Below are 22,551 nucleotides of genomic sequence, written 5' to 3'. Positions count from 1 at the left end.
CTTCAAGGGGTTTAGGAGATATAGAGCGGACACGAAATGGAAGGCTCAAACATTTGACCTTCAGTTGTGACCTTGACCTTGAGCCAACATGGCTGACTCATAAGTTCTGCACATTGCCTTGATGAGGTGATCGTTTGACCCGAGTTTGATGAAAATCCTTCAAGGGGTTTAGGAGATATAGAGCGGACACAAAATGGAAGGCTCAATCCTTTGACCCTAAGTTGTGACCTTGACCTTGAGCCGGCATGACTGACTCATGGGTTCTGCACTTCGTCTTGATGAGGTGATCATTTGACCCAAGTTTTATAAAATTCCTTCAAGGGGTTTAAGAGATATAGAGCGGACACAAAATGGAAGGCTCAAACCTTTGACCTGGAGTTGTGACCTTGACCTTGAGCTGGCATGGCTGACTCATGGGTTCTGCACATCGTCTTGATCAGGTGATCATTTGACCCAAGTTTTATAAAATTCCTTCACGGGGTTTAGGAGATATAGAGCGGACACAAAATGGCAGGCTCAAACCTTTGACCTTGAGTTGTGACCTTGACCTTGAACCGACAAGGCTGACTCATGGGTTCTGCACATCGTCTTGATGAGGTGATCATTTGACCCAAGTTTCATGAAAATCCTTCAAGAGGTTTAGGAGATATGGACCGGACACGATTTTGTTACGGACGGAAGGACGGACAGACGGACGGAAGGACGGACGGAAGCAGACCATTCCTATAATCCCTCCGCCATGGCGGGGGATTAAAAATGCATTCCGAAGGTAACATCATAATATGAAATCATAGTGGGCATGAAAAAACTGGCCCTCAAAAACATTTCCCTATTTTATTCTATGAAGATTGGCAGATGCATGCAATTTAAAATAAAGTCTGGACAACATCATCTAGCATGTTTCAACTAAACAAGTGGGCCATGATTGCCCTATATCGCTCACCTGAGTACCATTGCTTTCGCCAAAAACAAAAAGAAAACAAGAGGACCATGATGGTCCTGAATCGCTCACCTCTTCCCACATGACCCAGTTTTGAGTATGAAGTCGTTTTTTCTATTATTTGACATAGTGACCTAGTTTTTGAGCTCATGTGACCCAGTTTTGAACTTGACCTAGATATTATCAAGATAAAAATTCTGACCAATTTTCATGAAGATCCATTGAAAAATATGGTCTCTAGGGAGGTCACAAGGTTTTTCTATTATTTGACCTATTGACATAGTTTTCGAAGGTACGTGACCCTGTTTTGAACTTTACCTAGATATCATCAAGGTGAACATTCTCACTAATTTTAATGAAGATCTCATGAAAAATATGGCCTCTAGAGAGGTCACAAGGTTTTCTATTTTTATATCTACTGGCCTAGTTTTTGACCGCACATGACCCAGTTTCGAAACTGACCTAGATATCATCAAGGTGAACATTCAGATCAATTTTCATGAAGATCCATTGAAAAATATGGCCTCTAGAGAGGTCAAAAGATTTTAATAATTTTAGACCTACTGACCTAGTTTTTGACCGCAGTTGACCGAGTTTCAAACTTGACCTATATATTATCAAGATGAACATTCAGACCAACTTTCATATAGATCCCATGAAAAGTGTGGCCTCTAGAGAGGTCACAAGTTTTTTTTATTATTTGACCTACTGACCTAGTTTTTTATGGCACATGACCCAGTTTCAAATTTTATCTAGATATCAAGGTGAACATTCTGACCCATTTTTATGGAGATCCATTCACAAGTATGGCCTCTAGAAAGGTCACAAGGTTTTTCTATTTTTAGACCTACTGACCTAGTTTTTGACCGCACATGACACTGTTTCGAACTTGAACTAGATATCATCAAGATGAACATTCAGACCAATTTTCATACAGATCCCATAAAAAATATGGCCTTTAGAGAGGTCACAAGGTTTTTCTATTATTTGACCTACTGACCTAGTTTTTGATGGCACGTGACCCACTTTCAAACTTGACCTAGATATCATCAAGATGAACATTCAGACCAACTTTCATACATATCCCATGAAAAATATGTCCTCTAGAGAGGTCACAAGGTTTTTCTATTATTTGACCTACTGACCTAGTTTTTGATAGTATGTGACCCACTTTCGAACTTGACCTAGATATCATCAAGATGAACATTCTGACCAATTTTCATGAAGATCTCATGAAATATATGGCCTCTAGAGAGGTCATAAGGTTTTTCTATTTTTAGACCTACTGACCTAGTTTTTGACCACATGCGACCCAGTTTCGAACTTGACCTAGATATCATCAAGATGAACATTCAGACCAACTTTCATACAGATCCCATGAATAATATGGCCTTTAGAGAGGTCACAAAGTTTTTCTATTATTTGACCTACTGACCTAGTTTTTGGAGGCACGTGACCCAATTTCGAACTTGACCTAGATATCATCAAGGTGAATGTTCTGACCAATTTTATTGAAGATCTTTTGAAATATACGGCCTCTAGAGAGGTCACAAGGTTTTTCTATTTTTAGACCTACTGACCTAGTTTTTGATGGCATGTGACCCAGTTTCGAACTTGACCTAGATATCATCAAGGTGAACATTCTGACCAATTTTCATGAAGATCTTGTGATATGAATAATATGGCCTCTAGAGAGGTCACAAGGTTTTTCTATTTTTAGACCTACTGACCTAGTTTTTGACGGCACGTGACCCAGTTTCGAACTTGACCTAGATATCATCAAAATGAACATTCTGACCAAATTTCATAAAGATCCCATGAAAAATGTGACCTCTAGAGTGGTCACAAGCAAAAGTTTACGGACGCACGCACGGACGGACGGACAACGGACGACGGACACCGCGCGATCACAAAAGCTCACCTTGTCACTTTGTGACAGGTGAGCTAAAAATTCTTACAAGGTACAGATATGTCAAAATACACCTAACAAGAGGGCCAAGATGGCCCTAGGTCGCTCACCTGAGAAACACACCATAACACAACATATTAAACAGAGTAAACATGTTTGACCTAGTGATTTCATGGAAAAAATATTCTGACCAATTATTATTAAAATTGGAGCAAAAATATTGAGTGTAAGTAAATATTTTCTTTGATTTCACCTACTGACCTTGTTTTTGACCCCAGGTGACCCATATGCGAACTTGACCAAGATTTCATCAAGGCTATCATTCTGACCAAATTTCATCAAGATCAATTGAAAAATACAGCCTCTATTTCATGAAGATCAATTGAAAAATACAGCCTCTATCGCATACACAAGGTTTTCTTTTATTTGACCTAGTGACCTACTTTTTGACCCAAGATGACCCATTTTCAAATTTGGCCTAGATTTTATTAAGGTAATCATTTTGACTTAATTTCAGGAAGATCAATTGAAAAATACAGCCTCTATTGCATATACAAGCTTTTCCTTTGATTTGACCTAGTGACCTAGTTTTGACCCCAGATGACCCATTTTCGAACTCGGCCTAGATTTCATCAAGGTTATCATTCTGACTAAAATTCATGAAGATTAATTGAAAAATACAGCCTCTATCGCATACACAAGGTTTTTCTTTGATTTGACCTAGTGACCTAGTTTTTGACCCCAGATGACCTATATTTGAACTTGGCCTAGATTTCATCAAGGTAATCATTCTGACCAAAATTCATGAAGATTAATTGAAAAAATACAGCCTCTATCGCATACACAAGGTTTTTCTTTGATTTGACCTAGTGACCTAGTTTTTGACCCCAGATGACCTATATTTGAACTTGGCCTAGATTTCATCAAGGTAATCATTCTGACCAAAATTCATGAAGATTAATTGAAAAATACAGCCTCTATTGCATACACAAGGTTTTTCTTTGATTCGACCTAGTGACCTAGTTTTTGACCCCAGATGACCCATTTTCGAACTTGACCTAGACTTCATCAAGATTATCATTCTGACCTAAATTCATGAAGATTAATTGAAAAATACAGCCTCTATCGCATACACAAGGTTTTTCTTTGATTTGACCTAATGACCTAGTTTTTGACCCCAGATGACCCATTTTCGAACTCGACCTAGATTTCATCAAGATAATCATTCTGACCAAATTTCATTAAGATCAGTTGAAAAATACAGCCTCTATTGCATACACAAGCTAAATGTTGACAGACGACAGACGACAGACAGACGCCGGACATCGAGCGATCACAAAAACTCACCTGAGCATTGCTCAGGTGAGCTAAAAATTGGAGGTGCCATCCATGTTGTACCACATGAAAGTGGTCTCAGTTTTTCCCTACGGCCAATAATAAAAAAGTTACTAAATAAGCTATTTATACTAACATAAAAGGGAAGTAATAAAAACAAGAGGGCCATGAAGGCCCTGTATCGCTCACCTGACCTACTGACCTAAAGATCATCAAGATCAACATTCTGACCAAGTTCCATTAAGATATGGTCATAAATGTAGCCTCTAAAGTGTAAACTAGCTTTTCCTTTGATTTGACCCGGTGACCTAGTTTTTTAACCCCGGATGACCCAGATTAAAATCTGACCTAAAGATTATCAAGATTAACATTCTGATTAAGTTTCATGAAGATACAGTCATAAATGTGGCCTCTAGAGTGTTAACAAGCTTTTCCTTTGATTTGACCTAATGACCTAGTTTTTGACCCCGCCTGACCAAGATTTAAACTTGACCTATAGATCATCAAGATTAACATTCTGACCAAGTTTCATTAAGTTTCGGTCATAAATGTGGCCTCTACAGTGTTAACCAGCTTTTCCTTTGATTTGACCTAGTGACCTAGTTTTTGACCCCAGATGACCCAATATCGAACTTGTCCAAGATTTTATTGAGGGTAACATTCTGACCAAGTTTCATTAAGATTGGGTCAAAATTGTGACCTCTAGAGTGTTAACAAGCTTTTCCTTTGATTTGACCTGGTGACCTAGTTTTTGACCCCAGATGACCCAATATCAAATTCGTCCAAGATTTTATTGAGGGTAACATTCTGACCAAGTTTCATTAAGATTAGGTCAAAATTGTGACCTCTAGAGAGTTAACAGTCAAATTGTTGACGACGGACACTTGGATGGACGACGACGGACGACAGACACAGGGCGATCATAAAAGCTCATCTTGAGCACTTCGTGCTCAGGTGAGCTAAAAATATTGTAAGCAAACAAAAAAGAAGGATCTGCCAAATAAAAACAAGAGCACTGCAATGCAACGCAAATGCAGAGCAATATTCACATAAAACAGTCATATGACCTTTGATCCCTAAATGTGACCTTGACATTGAATTTAGCCATCCGAAACATGCGCTCTGCACATCCTTTCAATGAGTGAACATTTGTGTCAGGTTTCTCTGAAATCCATCAAGGGGTTTAAAAGGTAGCAGAGCGGAAGGGAAATTGTTAACCAACACACAGACAGACAGACGGACACCGAGGCGTTAACAAAATACATCCCTGCTGGCGTATAAAAAAGAATCAAGATCTTATGGTGATACAAGTTGTGTGCAAGTTTGGTTAAAATCAAATCATAAATGAAGCTGCTATTGTGCAGACAAGGTCAAAATAGCCAATTTTGGCCTTTTCAGGGGCCATAACTCTGGAACCCATGATGGGATCTGGCTGGTTCAAGAAAGGAACCAAGGTCTTTTGGTGTCACAAGTTTTGTGCAAGTTTTATTAAATTCAAATCATAAATGAAGCTGCTATTGTGCAGACAAGGTCAAAATAGCTAATTCCGGCGCTATCAGGGGCCATAACTCTGGAATCCATTAAGGGATCTGGCCGGTTTAAGAAAGGAACCAAGATCTTATGGTGATACAAGTTGTCTGCAAGTTTGGTTAAAATCAAATCATAAATGAAGCTGCTATTGTGCAGACAAGGTCAAAATAGCTAATTTTGACCCCTTCAGGGGCCATAACTCTGGAACCCATAATGAAATCTTGCCAGTTCCAGGAAGGAACCAAGATCTTATGGTGATACAAGTTGTCTGCAAGTTTGGTAAAAATCAAATCATAAATTAAGCTGCTATTGTGCAGACAAGGTCAAAATAGCTAATTTTGACCCCTTCAGGGGCCATAACTCTGGAACCCATAATGGAATCTTGCCAGTTCCAGAAAGGAACCAAGATCTTATGGTGATACAAGTTGTCTGCAAGTTTGGTAAAAATCAAATCGTAAATAAAGCTGCTATTGTGCAGACAAGGTCAAAATAGCTAACTTTGGGCATTTCAGGGGCCATAACTCTGGAACCCATAATGGAATCTGTCCAGTTCCAGAAAGGAACCAAGATCTTATGGTGATACAAGTTGTCTGCAAGTTTGGTAAAAATCAAATCGTAAATAAAGCTGCTATTGTGCAGACAAGCTCAAAATAGCTAACTTTGGGCATTTCAGGGGCCATAACTCTGGAACCCATTATGGAATCTGTCCAGTTCCAGAAAGGAACCAAGATCTTATGGTGATACAAGTTGTCTGCAAGTTTGGTAAAAATCAAATCATAAATAAAGCTGCTATTGTGCAGACAAGCTCAAAATAGCTAATTTTGGGCCTTTCAGGGGCCATAACTCTGGAACCCATAATGGAATCTGGCCAGTTCCAGTAAGGAACCAAGATCTTATGGTGATACAAGTTGTGTGCAAGTTTGGTAAATATCAAATCATAAATAAAGCTGCTATTGTGCAGACAAGCTCAAAATAGCTAATTTTGGCCCTTTCAGGGGCCATAACTCTGGAACCCATAATGGGATCTGGCCAGTTCAAGAGAGGAACCGAGATCTTATGGTGATACAAGTTGTGTGCAAGTTTGGTTAAGATAAAGTCATAAATGAAATCACTATCATGCAGACAAGAAATTGTTGTTGGACGGACGGACGCATGGACTGACGTCGGACAAAGGGCAATCACAAAAGCAGGTGAGCTAAAAAGAATTCCTTTTAGTAGAGTCAAAGTCTTAATTTTTTTAAGACGTACAGATGGTGGCAGGAAGGGCTGACAGTTGGAAATGGATTATAATCAAGCCCACCCCTAATACACCCATACAGTGGAGTTGAGTAAGATTATAATTTGATACTACAGTAGTAGCCTAAACCATCCATTTTCTGCCTTAATTATTTGTAAAAGTCTAAACTATTACATTTCTATATCATATGTAAATTTTACCGTCACTTTCATCGTCACGACAAATATAATACACACAGCTACAGCAGCAAAACAAGAGGACTGCTGCCCCTCCAGCAATCACTATGATCCAGACCGTTGACAGACCAGACCCATCCTCGCTGTCACCTGATAATGATGGTAAACTAGTGCTTGTCCTAGGTCTTATAGTTGTTACTGAAACATTGACAGATTTATGCAAAACAGGGTTATGAAACCTGTATAATACATATCAGGTCATGACAAAGGAAAAGTGTGCGAAGTTTCAATCCTTTCCCATTAGTAAGGACCGAGATATCAGCTTACATACAAATATAAACATATAGAGACACCTAACCCTTCCCCCATTGCAGCCATGTGTTTTTCCAATCTACATGATTTGAAAGCATTTTAATGGCAGAAGATCATGGAAGGGTCATTTCAGTGGAGTAATGCTGAAATTCGACCAGTGGTTTCCAATTTCAGCAGACACAATATTCAAAGTTTTCCTTTTAGGCATAATGTCTAACAATTGTCCAACTGGCTAATTGTTTTTGAGCAGATTAAGGCTTTTAAAGTTTTCCATATAGCACCCCCATCCATTAATAGAAGGTCTACCAAGGAACATTCCTGTGAAATTATTTTGAAGTGCGGTAAACAGTTTCTAAAAAGAACATATTAACATTTTTATACTACCAGTAAATACTTCAGACCAAGTCATATGATTTCAGAGGGATAAATGCACAGGCGGACATACGGACGGATGGACAATACCAAAACTATATCCCTCCTCCTTTTGCAAGGGTAGTAAATCATGCTCAAGGGGATAAAATGATACCGAAGTAAGACACAACCTTGTGATGAACAGACAGACTGGACCAAAAAAAGTATGTATCCCCTGCATTTACGGGAGACATAATTATCTAATATTTCATTATACCTGCATTGTTTTTTAAATATATAACAAACTCCACAACAATGTCTTTTTCCATTATATGGAGAGCTCTGTCGTAATAGAATTGTAAAAACACCCTCTCCTTGCTTGTACAGAGTGGTTCAAAGTCTGTACAATGGTACATCTGAAAAAGTTTCAAAACACATCTTCAATTTTTTGCCATCAAAAATAATAACAAGAGGGCCATAGTGACCCTAGATGTAACCTCAAATGAGTTTCATAGTTGAACTGAACAAATATGATTGAGGAACATCCCAGGACCATTTCTGTGAAACCTTTTTCAAAATCAGGCATGTAGTTTCTGGAGAGGTTTTTGAAATTTTAAGTATAGTAATTTAAAAGAAAAGCTATATAGAGAAATTTAGCCTGAACTCTGGCAATCTTGTTTTAAGACAATGTCAAATTCACAAGAGGGAATATGGCAGATTATAATTCACCCAAGGATCATTCTATCAAATTATTGTGAAATCAGGCAAGTATCAGAGGAGAGGATCTTCAAAATTTTACATGTAGCCATATAGGTCAACTACAGGTACCTTTGGGTGATCTAAAAATACTAGTCACCTAGCTACTGACCTAGATTATCAAGTTTCAAACTTTGTTTTTACATTAAAACATTCTGCGATGTGAAGATCAAGTGAAAAATGTGGCCAAGGTTTTTCTATGTCCAGATCTAAATTTCATAGAGAAAAAAACCTTCTGGCAAAGATTTTATGAAGATCAAAAATAAAAAAATAAATTGTGGCTTCTAACATGTTAACAAGGTTTTCCTATTATTAAATTGACCTGGTGACCTAGTTTAAGGCCTCCGCTAACCCAGTTTCAAACTTGGTCCAGATTCACTGAGACATTCTCACAAAGTTTTTTGAAGATTAATTAAAAAATGTGGCCTCTAGTCTGTGAACATGGTTTTCCTATTTATTGACATAATGACCTAGTTTTTGACCCCAGATGACCCAGTAAACACTGGTCTGAGATATTAAAAAACAAATATAATTCTTGCATACCAGACTGGGTTTTCCAGTGATTTCACTAGTTCTGGAAAACTCCATCTTACAATCCGAGGTGTAAGATGACTCTCGTGCTTGCTTTAAATGAAGTACATCTATACAGAAGATTTATGCAGTAATTTATATCTTATAAGATAAAACAAGACAGATTTCAAAAACTTTAATAGTTCCTCTTTGTTTGTCATAGTATATTTCTCAATTCAAACTAGAAATGTGTCCATGGGACACAGATGCCCCCACTACATGACAACGGACACAAATTTTTTCCTAGGTCAGGGGCCATAACTCCTACAATACTGAATGAATCTGGACGTGAAACCCCAGGTGCACATCTGCACATGCTGACCAACATTCCTGTAAACTAAAAAATTGGTGACTCTAGGTCAAATACTTTTGGAGCTACGTGCTACACAACATTAAAATTACAAATTTTTAACTAAGTCAGGGGCCATAACTCCTACATGACTGAATGAATCCAGACGCGAAACCCCAGGTGCACAACTGCACATGCTGACCAACATTCCTGTAAACTTTGGTGACTCTAGGTCAAATACTTTTGGAGCTAGGTGTGACACAACATCAAAATGACCAATTTTTTACTAAGTCAGGGGCCATAACTCCTACATGACTGAATGAATCCAGATGCGAAATCCCAGGTGCACAACTGCACATGCTGACCAACATTCCTGTAAACTTTGGTGACTCTTGGTCAAATACTTTTGGAGCTACGTGCGACACAACATTAAAATGACCAATTTTTTACTGAGTCAGGGGCCATAACTCCTAAATGACTGAATTAATCCGGACGCGGAACCCCAGGTGCACAACTGCACATGCTGATCAACATTCCTGTAAAGTTTTGTGACTACGTCAAATACTTTTGGAGCTTAGTGACGTGCAACACAACACTGAAAATGACCAATTTTTACAAAGTCAGGGGCCATAACTCCTAAATGACTGAATTAATCCGGACGCGGAACCCCAGGTGCACAACTACACATGCAGACCAACATTCCTGTAAAGTTTTGTGACTCTAGGTTAAATACTTTTGGAGCTAGGCGCGACACAACATTCTCGGAAGGACGGACGGATGGACGGAAGGAAGGACGGATGGACAGACAAGGGCAAATCTATATGCCCCCCCAAGTGGGGGCATAAAAACCTTATTTGAGCCATGCCATGAGAAAACCAACATAGTGGATTTGCAACCAGCATGGATCCAGACCAGCCTGCGCACCCAGTAAGTCTGGTCAGGATCCATGCTGTTCGCTCATGGTTTCTCTAATTGCAATAGGCTCTGAAAGTGAACAGCATGGATCCTGACCAGACTGCGCGGATGCATATGCTGGTCTGGATCCGGATGCTGGCCACAAAGTCACTATGTTGATTTTCTCATGGCATGGCTCATTTTATGAAAAATACATAACATTACATTGCAAATGATATCTTAACATAACCGGAACTAAACATTGTTATTTGTCTATGAAACGTCATGAGGTCTTTCCTGTTTACAGACGTTGGTTTCCTGTGCTCATTTTAAATATGGTAATGTATTAGGAAAAAGTGCTAAAAAGAAAGTCATTCATTTGATTTTATCCTTACTATTGTTTCTTGAATATGGCATGCAAGAAAAATATTCTATCACTGGCTGTAGGTGCAGATGGAAATATCCGGCTCTCTGGTAACTGTTTACACGGAGCCTCATTACCGTCTAGACATTTACCCTCAAGCCAGATATTCCTATCTGCACCAACAACCTGTGAAAGAATTTTATAAAAGTAGCAGTTTGACCAAGTTATGTTAAGTATTAGCAAATAGCATTCAAATTTTGACAATAGACAAATATTGAGGCTTGTCACATGACAAGGATCGACACAGAGTGATCAGCATTTGTGCTAAAGCAAGCTAAAAGGTCCACTGTATAATTGGTAATATCATCAGTATTACACCGTTGAGAAATAAGTCACCCTCAAAAACAGAGCTAAAACAATCAAAACTAGAGCTGGCACATGAGTGACAAATTATATCCCTACAATATGGCCTTGTCACAAAAGTAAGCCAATGTCAGAGTCGAACCTTGAAATTAATAGGAGTCATCACCTGGTCATGATCAACCTCCTCATTAACTTTCATGATCCTAGGCCCAAGCGTTCTCAAGTTATCGTACGGAAACCGTTTAACTGTCCCGGGTCAATGTGACCTTGACCTACTGACCTCAAAGTCAAACTTGACCTGTATTTTATGATGTTACACCTGTGTACCAATATTTATGTTCCTAAGGCCCAATAATTCTCAAGTCATCATCCGGAAACTGTTTAACTGTTCTGGGTCATTGTGACCTTGTCCTTTGACTTACTGACCTCAAAGTCGACCTTGACCTGTATTTTATGATGTTACACCTGTGTACCAAAATCTATGTTCCTAGGCCCCATAATTCTCAAGTTTTCATCCGGAAACTGTTTAACTGTTCCTGGTCATTGTGACCTTGACCTTTGACTTACTGACCTCAAAATTATATTTACCCTGTATTTTATAATGTTACACCTGTGTACAAATTTTTTTAATTTAAATCTGTCACGGCTTTCATGAGGTATTGTCCGGAAACCATGAAAACCGATCAACCAACAGACCGACCGACAAGCTCACTCCTACGGATATAACAAAACTAGGTGTTTTTGTCACAAAAACATGTCTTCCCCCTATGTATACCATTACCTCTAGCAGCCATTTTGTGCAGCAAACCAATGTGTCGGCCATACACACAACTAGGCTTGGTACTAATTATTCCTGTGAAGTTTCGATGAAATCTGGTCAGCATTTTAGCATGTGAAAGCCGGACAAGCTTAATGCGGACAGATGGACAGACAGATGGCGAAGACAAAAACAGGTGGGGGAGATATAAAAATGTAAAATATAAAGCTGATTGGATCAGAACCATTTTGGTATTCAACAGATGTAACAAAAACAATTGGAGAGTTAATAAGGCAATGCTGAATTAAACTTTATCAACCTTAATTACCTTGAAAATACTCTGGTTAATAACGAAATGACAGATTTTAAGTGTCTATTTCGTTTATTTTCAGACTGTTAATGGTACATAAGAATGTGATACTTTCTTATTTGAAATAGGATACATCTGTATCAACAACCAGTTTTTGTGGTAGGGTATGGATACATTTTTTCTTTCGCTTTTGCTGAGTGGGGATAAATCCTAAACAGAACACTAAGTGCACAACTTCACATGCCTGATAAACACTCCTAGAATGTTTAATGATTCTAGGATATACACTTTTTGAGATATGTGCAACACAAAACACTAATTCAATAAACAAATGGAAAAAATCATGTCATATTCTGAAATGAAAATTTCAATCTTAGATGTGACCAACTGCAAAATTTGTTGAATGCAAATTAACGACAACAAACTTAGAACACTTAAAATGATTCTGTTAGAAGTTTAACACTGAACTGATGTGATATTTAAGCCATGTATGTGCATATATACCCCATTTAAATTTAGTCTATACAACTAAGTCTGTTATAGTTGTACTTACACTTGGGAAATGAACACTATGATAGTTGCCAATATATATACTCAAACTACTGCCACACGCTATATCCCATGATGTATGATGCTTGTTATATATACAAATCTCGGAGTCAGTAAGAGACGAGGATATATTGAACAGGCAAACCCGTTCATGTGAGTAGTATTTAGACTCAGTATCCACAAACTCGGCACCGTAGTAATTCAAATACAGCTTCTGTATAGTGTCTATATTCATACTACCACCACAGTTGTCCTTGTCAACAGTTATCTTCATGTCTGGAATATGGATGTCAGAATGTAAAGAAAAATAAGCAGAAAAAGCAAATTTTGATTTCATTATGTACACATTCTGATTTCCCCTCATCATAGCCTTCTGTTTCATTACACCTCTTGCTTTACTTAAATGCCTTAGTATATGCATTTGTCAAACTTGACAAAAACAAATATGAGGGACGTTGCTGAACTAATTTGTTTTCAATTAGTTTATTTAGTTTGAATGATCAAGACTAAGTGGCATGCTTAAATACTAATTATTACAAGTGAATGATATGGCAGACAGGTTTGGTGTGATCTTAGTTTTTATCTATGTCAGCAATGCCATGTTGAATATTGCTGTAACAATATACACTTAAAAATAGTCAGATTTCTGTCCTGGGTATAGCAACTATAATGTGATTGTAAAATTGCACAAGTCTCTCAAAGAGAATGATATAGACAACTATAACCTTTTGTAAGCGAAATGTTTTCTATCGCTGAATCACTAAATATAACACGCATGTAACATGAAAATATTTTATCTTCATGTGTGATACAAAAAGATATACATCTTTCACCATATCTTATGCATACAGCTGCTACACACTTTCAGACTTCAACAAGCATGAAATATTTAACAAGTGTGCCATAGTCAGAAAATACGCTATCAAGAGCTTTTTAGAAGAAAAGTTTTTTGTTACAGAACTGCACATATAATTCAAATTTATATCATGACAGTAGCTCAAAAAATAGGAAAACAAGGGCTATCTTAAAAATGATGGATTCTGCCTGAAATACATATTTGTCAGTGGATGTATTGCTAAAGATTTTAGTCGAAGTAGGTCTCAAGTCCAGGTACCCACACAACAAGTCTTGAGAACAAAGGTCAAAGCATAGGCGAGTTTTGAGGAAAAGTTGAAAAATCGTTTTTTTTAATAATTATGACCTTGACATTCACCCAAGTGATCCAAACCCAAGCAGCTGGTAGGTCTCTATGCCAGTTACACACACATCAAATGTTAAGGTCCTAGGTCAAAGAGTAAGTGAGTTTTCAGCAAAAGTTGCCTAAATGTGACCTTGACCTTAGGCCTAGGGATCTGGTTTTTGCACATTACACTCTGTCTCATGGTGGTGGATATTTATGCAAGGTTAAATCAAAATCCCTCCATGCAAGAAAAAGAAATGGTCCAGACAAAGTTGTCATTCCTGTATCTGACTTTTGACCTCTAAGTGTGAGGGTGACCTTATACCTTGGGACCAGGCTCTTGTGCAAGACACTCTGTCTAATGATGGTCAACAAGTGTGCCAAGTTACATCAAAACCCCTCCATACATGAAGAAGAAATGCTCTGAACAGTCATTCTTAAATTTGGCCTCTGACCTCTAAACGTGACCTTGACCTTAGATCTAGGGACCTGGTTCTTGCGCATGATACTCCCTCTCATGATGGTGAACAAATGCGCCAAGTTACATCAAAATCCTTTCATGCGTGAAGAAGAAATGCTCCGGACAAAGTTTGTGGAAGCAACCCGCCCGCCTAGGATGTTCCATAATACGTCCAATCTGAAAGACTGGCGTGTTATTTATAACAAGAGTGCCAGAATGTCACAATATACGCCCGTCACAGCAAATTTCTTTACTCTAGCACCAGTATTTGCAAATGGAATTTTAATTTTGTGTTTATTTAGTAATCATTGTAGGTCTTTTGTTTTTCTAAGTCCACAAAAAAAATCCTTACCAGGTAGAGATACCTTAAAATACACCTAAAATTGGAAATAACATCTATGTTGTACCAAAGAAAAGTGGTCTTGTTTTTTCCCTACGGTCAATTATAAAAAAGTTACAATATCAGTTATTTATAGTAACAACTAAGGGAAGTTAATCTTAAAAAAAAAAAAAAAATTGTATGTCCACACAAAAATAAAAATCTTTACCAGGTAGAGATTGGTCAAAATACACCTCAAAATTGGATGTTATTAGCATGCATGTTGTACTGCAGAAAAGTGGTCTCGATTTTTCCCTACGACTAGTAATGAAAAAGTTACAATATAAGCTATTTACAGTAACAACAAAAGGAAGTAATTCAAAACAAGGGAACTGTGTATGACACTTCGTCTCATGATGGTGTATAATTGTGCCAAGTAACATCAAAATCCCTCCATGCATGAAGAAGAAATGCTCCGGACAAAGTCATTCTTGTATCTGACCTTTGGCCTCTAAGTGTGACCTTGACTTTAGACCTAGGGACCTGGTTCTTGCGCATGACACTCCGTCTCGTGGTGGTGAACATTTGTGCCAAGTTATATCAAAATCCCTCTATGCATGAAGAAGAAATGCTCCGGACAAGGTTTTCATTCTTGAATCCTTTGACCTCTAAGTGTGACCTTGACCTTAGACCTAGGGACCTGGTTCTTGCGCATGACACTCTGTCTCGTGGTGGTGAACATTTGTGCCAAGTTATATCAAAATCCCTCCATGCATGAAGAAGAAATGCTCCGGACAAGGTTTTCATTCTTGAATCCTTTGACCTCTAAGTGTGACCTTGACCTTAGACCTAGGGACCTGGTTCTTGCGCATGACACTCCGCCTCGTGGTGGTGAACATTTGTGCCAAGTTATATCAAAATCCCTCTATGCATGAAGAAGATATGGTCCGGACAAAGTTTTCATTCTTGTATCCTTTGACCTCTAAGTGTGACCTTGACCTTAGACCTAGGGACCTGGTTCTTGCGCATGACACTCCGCCTCGTGGTGGTGAACATTTGTGCCAAGTTATATCAAAATCCCTCCATGCATGAAGAAGATATGCTCCGGACAAAGTTTTCTTTCTTGTATCCTTTGACCTCTAAGTGTGACCTTGACCTTAGACCTAGGGACCTGGTTCTTGTGCATGACACTCTGTCTCATGATGATGATGAACAATTGTGCCAACTTTCATCAAAATCCCTCCATGCATGAAGAAGATATGCTCCGGACAAAGTCACTCCTGAATTTGACCTTTGACCTCCAAGTGTGACCTTGACCTTAGACCTAGGGACCTGGATTTTGTGCATGACACCCCGTCTCATGATGGTGAACAACTGTGCCAAGTTTCATCAAAATCCCTCCATGCATGTAGAAGATATGGTCCGGACAAAGTCTGTGGACGCCGCCTGCCCGCCCACCCACCAGGGGCTTCCCATAATACGTCCCGTTTTTCAAACGGGCGTATAAAAAAGGGTTAAATTACATACCTGCTTTTGCCAAAAATGTGTAAGAAATCAATACAAAACTGCTGATTATCACAATGCGGTCATGTAGATATCCCATCCTAAATGAGTGGCATCTAAATCTGTAAAACAGAGACATACGGTAATATTATCATCTAAAATATTAAATACATTATTACATAATCATTCTGGATTTCACACTACCAAAGAATTATACTTCTTATGCTTCTAGTATGGCACTGTATTTCTGCTGCAGAAACTGGGCATATTTCTCAAAATGACAATACATATCTATCACCTATAGTAACTGTAACCCTAGAAATATTCGCTAGCATTTTACACACTTACGATGACAGGTGATTTTGTGGCTATAAAAGATTCATGGAATACATCACATGTGAAATACACAAAAACATATATCTTTAAAGCATGTAGGACAGTTTTCAGTCTACCATGCAGTGATTTTTGGTCCATTATTGGGGCTGAAATTTGGCTCCATTCCCCGGCCCAAAAAATTATTTTTTCCCCCCTATTTCTAAAAAAAAGCCCCTCGAAATAAAAATATAATTTTTTTTTTACATATCCCAATCAATAAAACCCTTTCTAGATGTATATGATAATGTAAACTGTACCCTGCCACCATTCCCCCAAAACTTAAACAAGAGGACCATGATGGTCCTGAATCGCTCACCTGTCCCAACATGACCCAGTTTTGAACTGAGTATGACGTCGTTTTTTTTCTATTATTTGACATAGTGACCTAGTTTTTGAGCTCATGTGACCCAGTTTTGAATCTGACCTAGATATCATCAAGATGAACATTCAGACCAACTTTCATACAGATCCCATGAAAAATATGGCCTCTAGAGAGGTCACAATGTTTTTTCATTATTTGACCTACTGACCTAGTTATTGATGGCACGTGACCCAGTTTCAAACTTGACCTAGATATCATCAAGATGAACATTCTGACCAATTTTCATGAAGATCCACTCAAAAGTATGGCCTCTAGAGAGGTCACAAGCTTTTTCTATTTTTAGACCTTATGACCTAGTTTTTGACCGCAGCTGACCCAGTTTCGAAATTGATCTAGATATCATCAAGATGAACATTCAGACCAACTTTCATACAGATCCCATGAAAAATATGGCCTCTAGAGAGGTCACAATGTTTTTTCATTATTTGACCTACTGACCTAGTTATTGATGGCACGTGACCCAGTTTAGAACCTGACCTAGACATCATCAAGATGAACATTCTGACCAATTTTCATGAAGATCCATTCAAAAGTATGGCCTCTAGAGAGGTCACAACGTTTTTCTATTATTTGACCTACTGACCTAGTTTTTGAAGGCACGTGACCCAGTTTCGAACTTGACCTAGATATCATCAAGATGAACATTCTGACCAATTTTCATGAAGATCATGTGAAAAATATGGCCTCTAGAGAGGTCACAAGGTTTTTCTATTTTTAGACCTACTGACCTAGTTTTTGACCGCACGTGACCCAGTTTCGAATCTGACCTAGATATCATCAAGATGAACATTCTGACCAACTTTCATAAAGATCCCATCAAAAATATGGCTTCTAGAGAGGTCACAAGGTTTTTTTATTATTTGACCTACTGACCTAGTTATTGATGGCACGTGACCCAGTTTCAAACCTGACCTAGATATCATCAAGGTGAACATTCTGACCAATTTTCATGAAGATCCATTCAAAAGTATGACCTCTACAGAGGTCACAAGGTTTTTCTATTTTTAGACCTAATGACCTAGTTTTTGCCCGCAGCTGACCCAGTTTCGAACTTGATCTAGATATCATTAAGATGAACATTCAGACCAACTTTCATACAGATCCCATGAAAATTATGGCCTCTAGAGAGGTCACAAGGTTTTTCTATTATTTGACCTACTGACCTAGTTTTTGAAGGCACGTGACCCAGTTTCGAACTTGACCTAGATATCATCAAGATGAACATTCTGACCAATTTTCATGAAGATCATGTGAAAAATATGGCCTCTAGAGAGGTCACAAGGTTTTTCTATTTTTAGACCTACTGACCTAGTTTTTGACCGCACGTGACCCAGTTTCGAACTTGACCTAGATATCATCAAGATGAACATTCTGACCAACTTTCATAAAGATCCCATGAAAAATGTGACCTCTAGAGAGGTCACAAGCAAAAGTTTACGCACGGACGCACGGACGGACGACGGACGCTGCACGATCACAAAAGCTCACACTGTCACTTTGTGACATGTGAGCTAAAAAACAACAAAAAACACTACCACGCCTTATGACTCTTTAAAGGTCCATTACTAAGGGAAAGTGAGTTGGCAATTTTTTTCATAGCCAGTGCATAGACTTCTGCAAGACACTAAATAATGAAGATTGGCAGGTCAAAATTTACAGAAGGTCTTTGGAACTCAAAGAAATGTATGTGTATTATGTTGAAATTTCAATGAATTGACAGAATGACCCCCCAGGTCTTTTTAACTTTCTTCATAATTCATAGAAAAATTACTGTACATATACTGCGATTTATTTCGAATTTCTACATACCAACTTTCATTTTCCAATAAAATGAAATAGTTTCTCTGCTTTTTAAATGAAATTAAAATGTTCACTTTCCTTAGTACTGGACCTTTAAGTCCAATGATAGGACGTTTCAGAAAAGCATGATAACTTTTGTCTGTCACTGTCTCTGTCACATTCAAACTAAATCTGCATATTTCTGTTTGGAAATGAAATCCGTTGTGAATGTTTTCTGGTATATGTACAATTAAGTATTTGTATTGATTACATCTCTGATAATGAATTTATGTTGACATTAAAGCATAAACTTGCCTCGCTTACATTTTATAAATATGTTTTTTGTGTTTTGTTTCTGCAATTTAGTGTTATCGGCAGTCTACTGTTTATTAAAACCGGTGTCAGAGTATATATCTACTCGCACCAGTCACATCATATTTTCAAAGATCTATGTCTCTTATTTAAAATAATGAATTAAATTCAACCCATTCAAAGTTTCTACATGAACTGTATTAATGTTTAATTTATTAAAGCAAGTAAGTCTGACCAGTATATTATTGTTATCTAGCCTAAGTTTGTGGATAGTGTAAGTATGTGGAACCCCCATCACATACGACATCACACTCCAGTTCTGGCAAACCTGTGCACTTGCCAACAGAAAATCCAGAAATAAAGTTGTTGCTGTTTGCTTATTTTATTCAAATATGAAATGGTTGTGTCTTGTATCCACAAACTTTCACCAGAAAAATATTATGACTTTTTTGGATTCTTTAATGTCTTCGTTTTCCAAACAGTAAAATGCAGATACGGGTAAGGCTTAGAGGGATATCAGATCATAAAACAAGAGCACCGCCTTGCGGGTGCTGACGCTCATCTGATTTTTTTTGTATAATAGAAATATTGTCCTACCCATGATTTTCTAAGTCTAAAAAGGGCCATCATTCTTGCAAAAAGCAGGATAGAGTTATGTTTCTTGATGTACAGTGTCCACTTATGATGGTGAAAAACTGTTGCAAGTTTTAAAGCAATAACTTTGATAGTTTATGAGAAAAGTTGACTTAAACATAATCTTCAACCAAGAAAATGATTTTTCTAAGTCCAAAAGGGGCAATAATTATTGCAAAAAGCAGGATGGAGTTATGTTGCTTGCTTACAGGTCAGCTTATGATGGTGAACAACAGTTGCAAGTTTAAAGCAATAGCTTTGATGGTTTAAGAGAAAAAGTTGACCTAACATAAACTTAACCAAGAAATCTGATATTTTCTAAGTCCAAAAGGGCCATCATTCTTGCAAAAGCAGGATGGAGTTATGTTTCTTGCTGTACAGGGCCCACTTATGATGGGAAAATCTGTTGCAAGTTTTAAAGCAATAGCTTTGATAGTTTAGGATAAAAGTTGACCTAAACATAAAATTTAACCAAGAAAACTGATTTTCTAAGTCCAAAAGGGGCAATAATTCTTGCAAAAAGCAAGATGGAGTTATGTTTCTTGATGTACAGGGTCTGCTTATGATGGTGAACAAGTATTCCAAGTTTCAAAGCAATAGCTTTGATAGTTTAGGAGAAAAGTTGACCTAAACATAAAACTTAACCAAGAAATCTGATATTTTCTAAGTACAAAAGGGGCCATAAATCTTGCAAAATGCAAGATGGAGTTATGTTTCTTGCTATACAGGGTCAGCTTATGATGGTGAACAAGTATTCCAAGTTTCAAAGCAATAGCTTTGATAGTTTAGGAGAAAAGCTGACCTAAACATAAAACTTAACCAAGCAACGCCGACGCCGACGCAGACGCCGACACCGACGCCGACGCCGACGCCGACAACCGCTCAAGTGATGACAATAACTCATCATTTTTTTTCAAAAAATCAGATGAGCTAATAAGTCATCCCGATATGCCAAATGAGTAAGTTCAGTAAGGCTACCAAATATGCTGTTCCAATGATAAAAATATGTAGCAGTGTGTATAAAATGTATATAATATATAGGTCTGTTAGTCAAAATAATTCGACGTTCAGATTGTTTTATACTTGTGACTGGAAATCTAAACATCAAAACTTTGAAGGACCAAAATAATAAAGGATGAATCTCAGTAGTAATATTTGATAATTTTTACATAAATCAATGAGGAATTCAATCCCCATTTGATGCATGTAAGTTTTATTAGAATTTATGGCCAATTCTTTATATAATCAGCATTTAAACCTATAGCATGTAAAACATCGGGCAGCGATGAAAATTTCATTGCCAACATTGGAAATTGCTTCAACTATTTTGGTCTTTTGAGTGTTTGACGCGAATGGGGACATTGAAAAATTTATCTCAATATTTCCTAGGATCACGTCAAATTAGTTGGACTAATAGGTCTGATATCGATTGTCCGACAAGCTCAGTTGGCAGAGCATCTAGACTGACTTGCAAGCAGAAGTTGCAGGTTCGAGTAGCAACCACCATTTCTTACTTTTTCCAGAAATCTGACCTCACTATACAGCCAATAGAAACGCGGTTATTCTGGAAAACTACGGCATTTCCCAGAGTGAACAGGTACCCGAATCATTAGTCTTAAGATAGAACATTACGTATATATGACTTGTTTTGCATATAATGTTCGGGAAATCCTTGAAAAAAAGACCGAAGAAAAAATTTATTCCCAGATTTTTAGATTAAAAACGCCATGTACGCTGATCTGTAGGAAAATGATCGTTTAACATAAAGAGTGTGCTAAATATTGTTATAATTGCGTGTACATATACGTATTTTACCTTGTAACCTTTACCTTTTACCTTCGCTAGGTTCATTGATATGACGAATTACAGTTTTCATAGAGTTTAATGTATTTCTTATATTATGAAATTGATAGTTTTAAATACAGATGTATATCAAATAACCTAAAAATTGAAATAGACAATGTTATTTAAATCAACAAACATAACAAACAATAATATATGTATCATATGAGCTTACTTAACGCAGTGAAACAAGCTTAATTCAGTTTTTCTTGCCTATCTTGGGTATTTTTGTTTGGAAGTGTCTAGTGGTACGGATCCGTACCTCTAAAATCTGATTCTAGAGGTACAGATTCGTGCCTCTAGACAAGCCTGTTAGGGGTTTTTCTAGGGTATGGTCCTCCATTTTTCAAGAGATTAAGGGTCATTTACATTTCAAATTTTGGGTAATATGTGCCACCTAAGGATTTTCAACGGACTGTTATGAAATTTTGCCAAATTAAAGTTGACGATATTTCCGATTTACTGGTAGTTTTCCAGTTTTCTGTTATTATCTATTTTGCAGCTGTATATTTTCAAACATGACCATATACATCATTTTTTCAGCATAGTGCAAACTATTTGTGAACACAAAACACGCAAAACTGAAAACACTACCAGTCAATCGGAAATATAGTCAACTTTAATTTGGCAAAATTTCATAACAGTCCGTTGAAAATCGAGTGGCACATATTACCTTAAACTTGGATCTAAATGGTTTACAGATAACAACGTTCATCCGTTTGTTACATTTTCTTTCGGAACGTAAATAACCGAGAAATATACCAAATAAATCATGAGAATTCAAACTGTCAGAAAAAAAGATATAAAGATTAAACAAAATAATGTTAAATATGTTGGGGAAAAAAAAACTATTTTTAATTGATAATTAATCCTTAGTGTTTTTATTTTTTCACACATTTGGTAGCCGTTATGAGATACATGGGACGTTTTCACAAACAGTTTCTTTTACTTAATGTCGCTTAATTGGTTATTAAACTATCAGTTCTGTGCCGATTATCATTATACCTTGTTAAATAACAAAATAAATTGGTGCATATTATTATGCCTAATTTATTTATTTATTTATTTATTTTTGCTGAATTTCAAGTCGAATTCATTTAAGGGATAGATTTATTCATTAATCT

General features: G+C 37.4%; 1 protein-coding gene across 3 annotated transcripts in view; it reads right to left on the bottom strand.

Annotated features, from left to right (window-relative positions):
- Nucleotides 1–22,551, bottom strand: part of LOC123564194 (uncharacterized) — a 35,733-nt gene that overhangs the window by 10,293 nt on the left and 2,889 nt on the right. For all 3 annotated transcript variants that reach the window (XM_045357566.2, XM_045357568.2, XM_053536839.1), the window contains exons 2-5: nucleotides 16,129–16,226; nucleotides 12,647–12,918; nucleotides 8,068–8,206; nucleotides 7,152–7,325 (exon numbers count right to left, since the gene is read on the bottom strand). In XM_045357566.2, the coding sequence (XP_045213501.2) occupies nucleotides 7,152–7,325; nucleotides 8,068–8,206; nucleotides 12,647–12,918; nucleotides 16,129–16,204 (661 nt within the window). In that variant the 5' untranslated portion in view covers nucleotides 16,205–16,226. The remainder of the gene's footprint in view (nucleotides 1–7,151; nucleotides 7,326–8,067; nucleotides 8,207–12,646; nucleotides 12,919–16,128; nucleotides 16,227–22,551) is intronic.

Source organism: Mercenaria mercenaria, chromosome 2 (assembly GCF_021730395.1).
Source record: "Mercenaria mercenaria strain notata chromosome 2, MADL_Memer_1, whole genome shotgun sequence".
Classification (NCBI taxonomy): domain Eukaryota; kingdom Metazoa; phylum Mollusca; class Bivalvia; order Venerida; family Veneridae; genus Mercenaria; species Mercenaria mercenaria.
The sequence above is the reverse complement of the archived record's forward strand: the minus strand, read 5'-3'. Positions and strand labels throughout refer to the sequence as shown.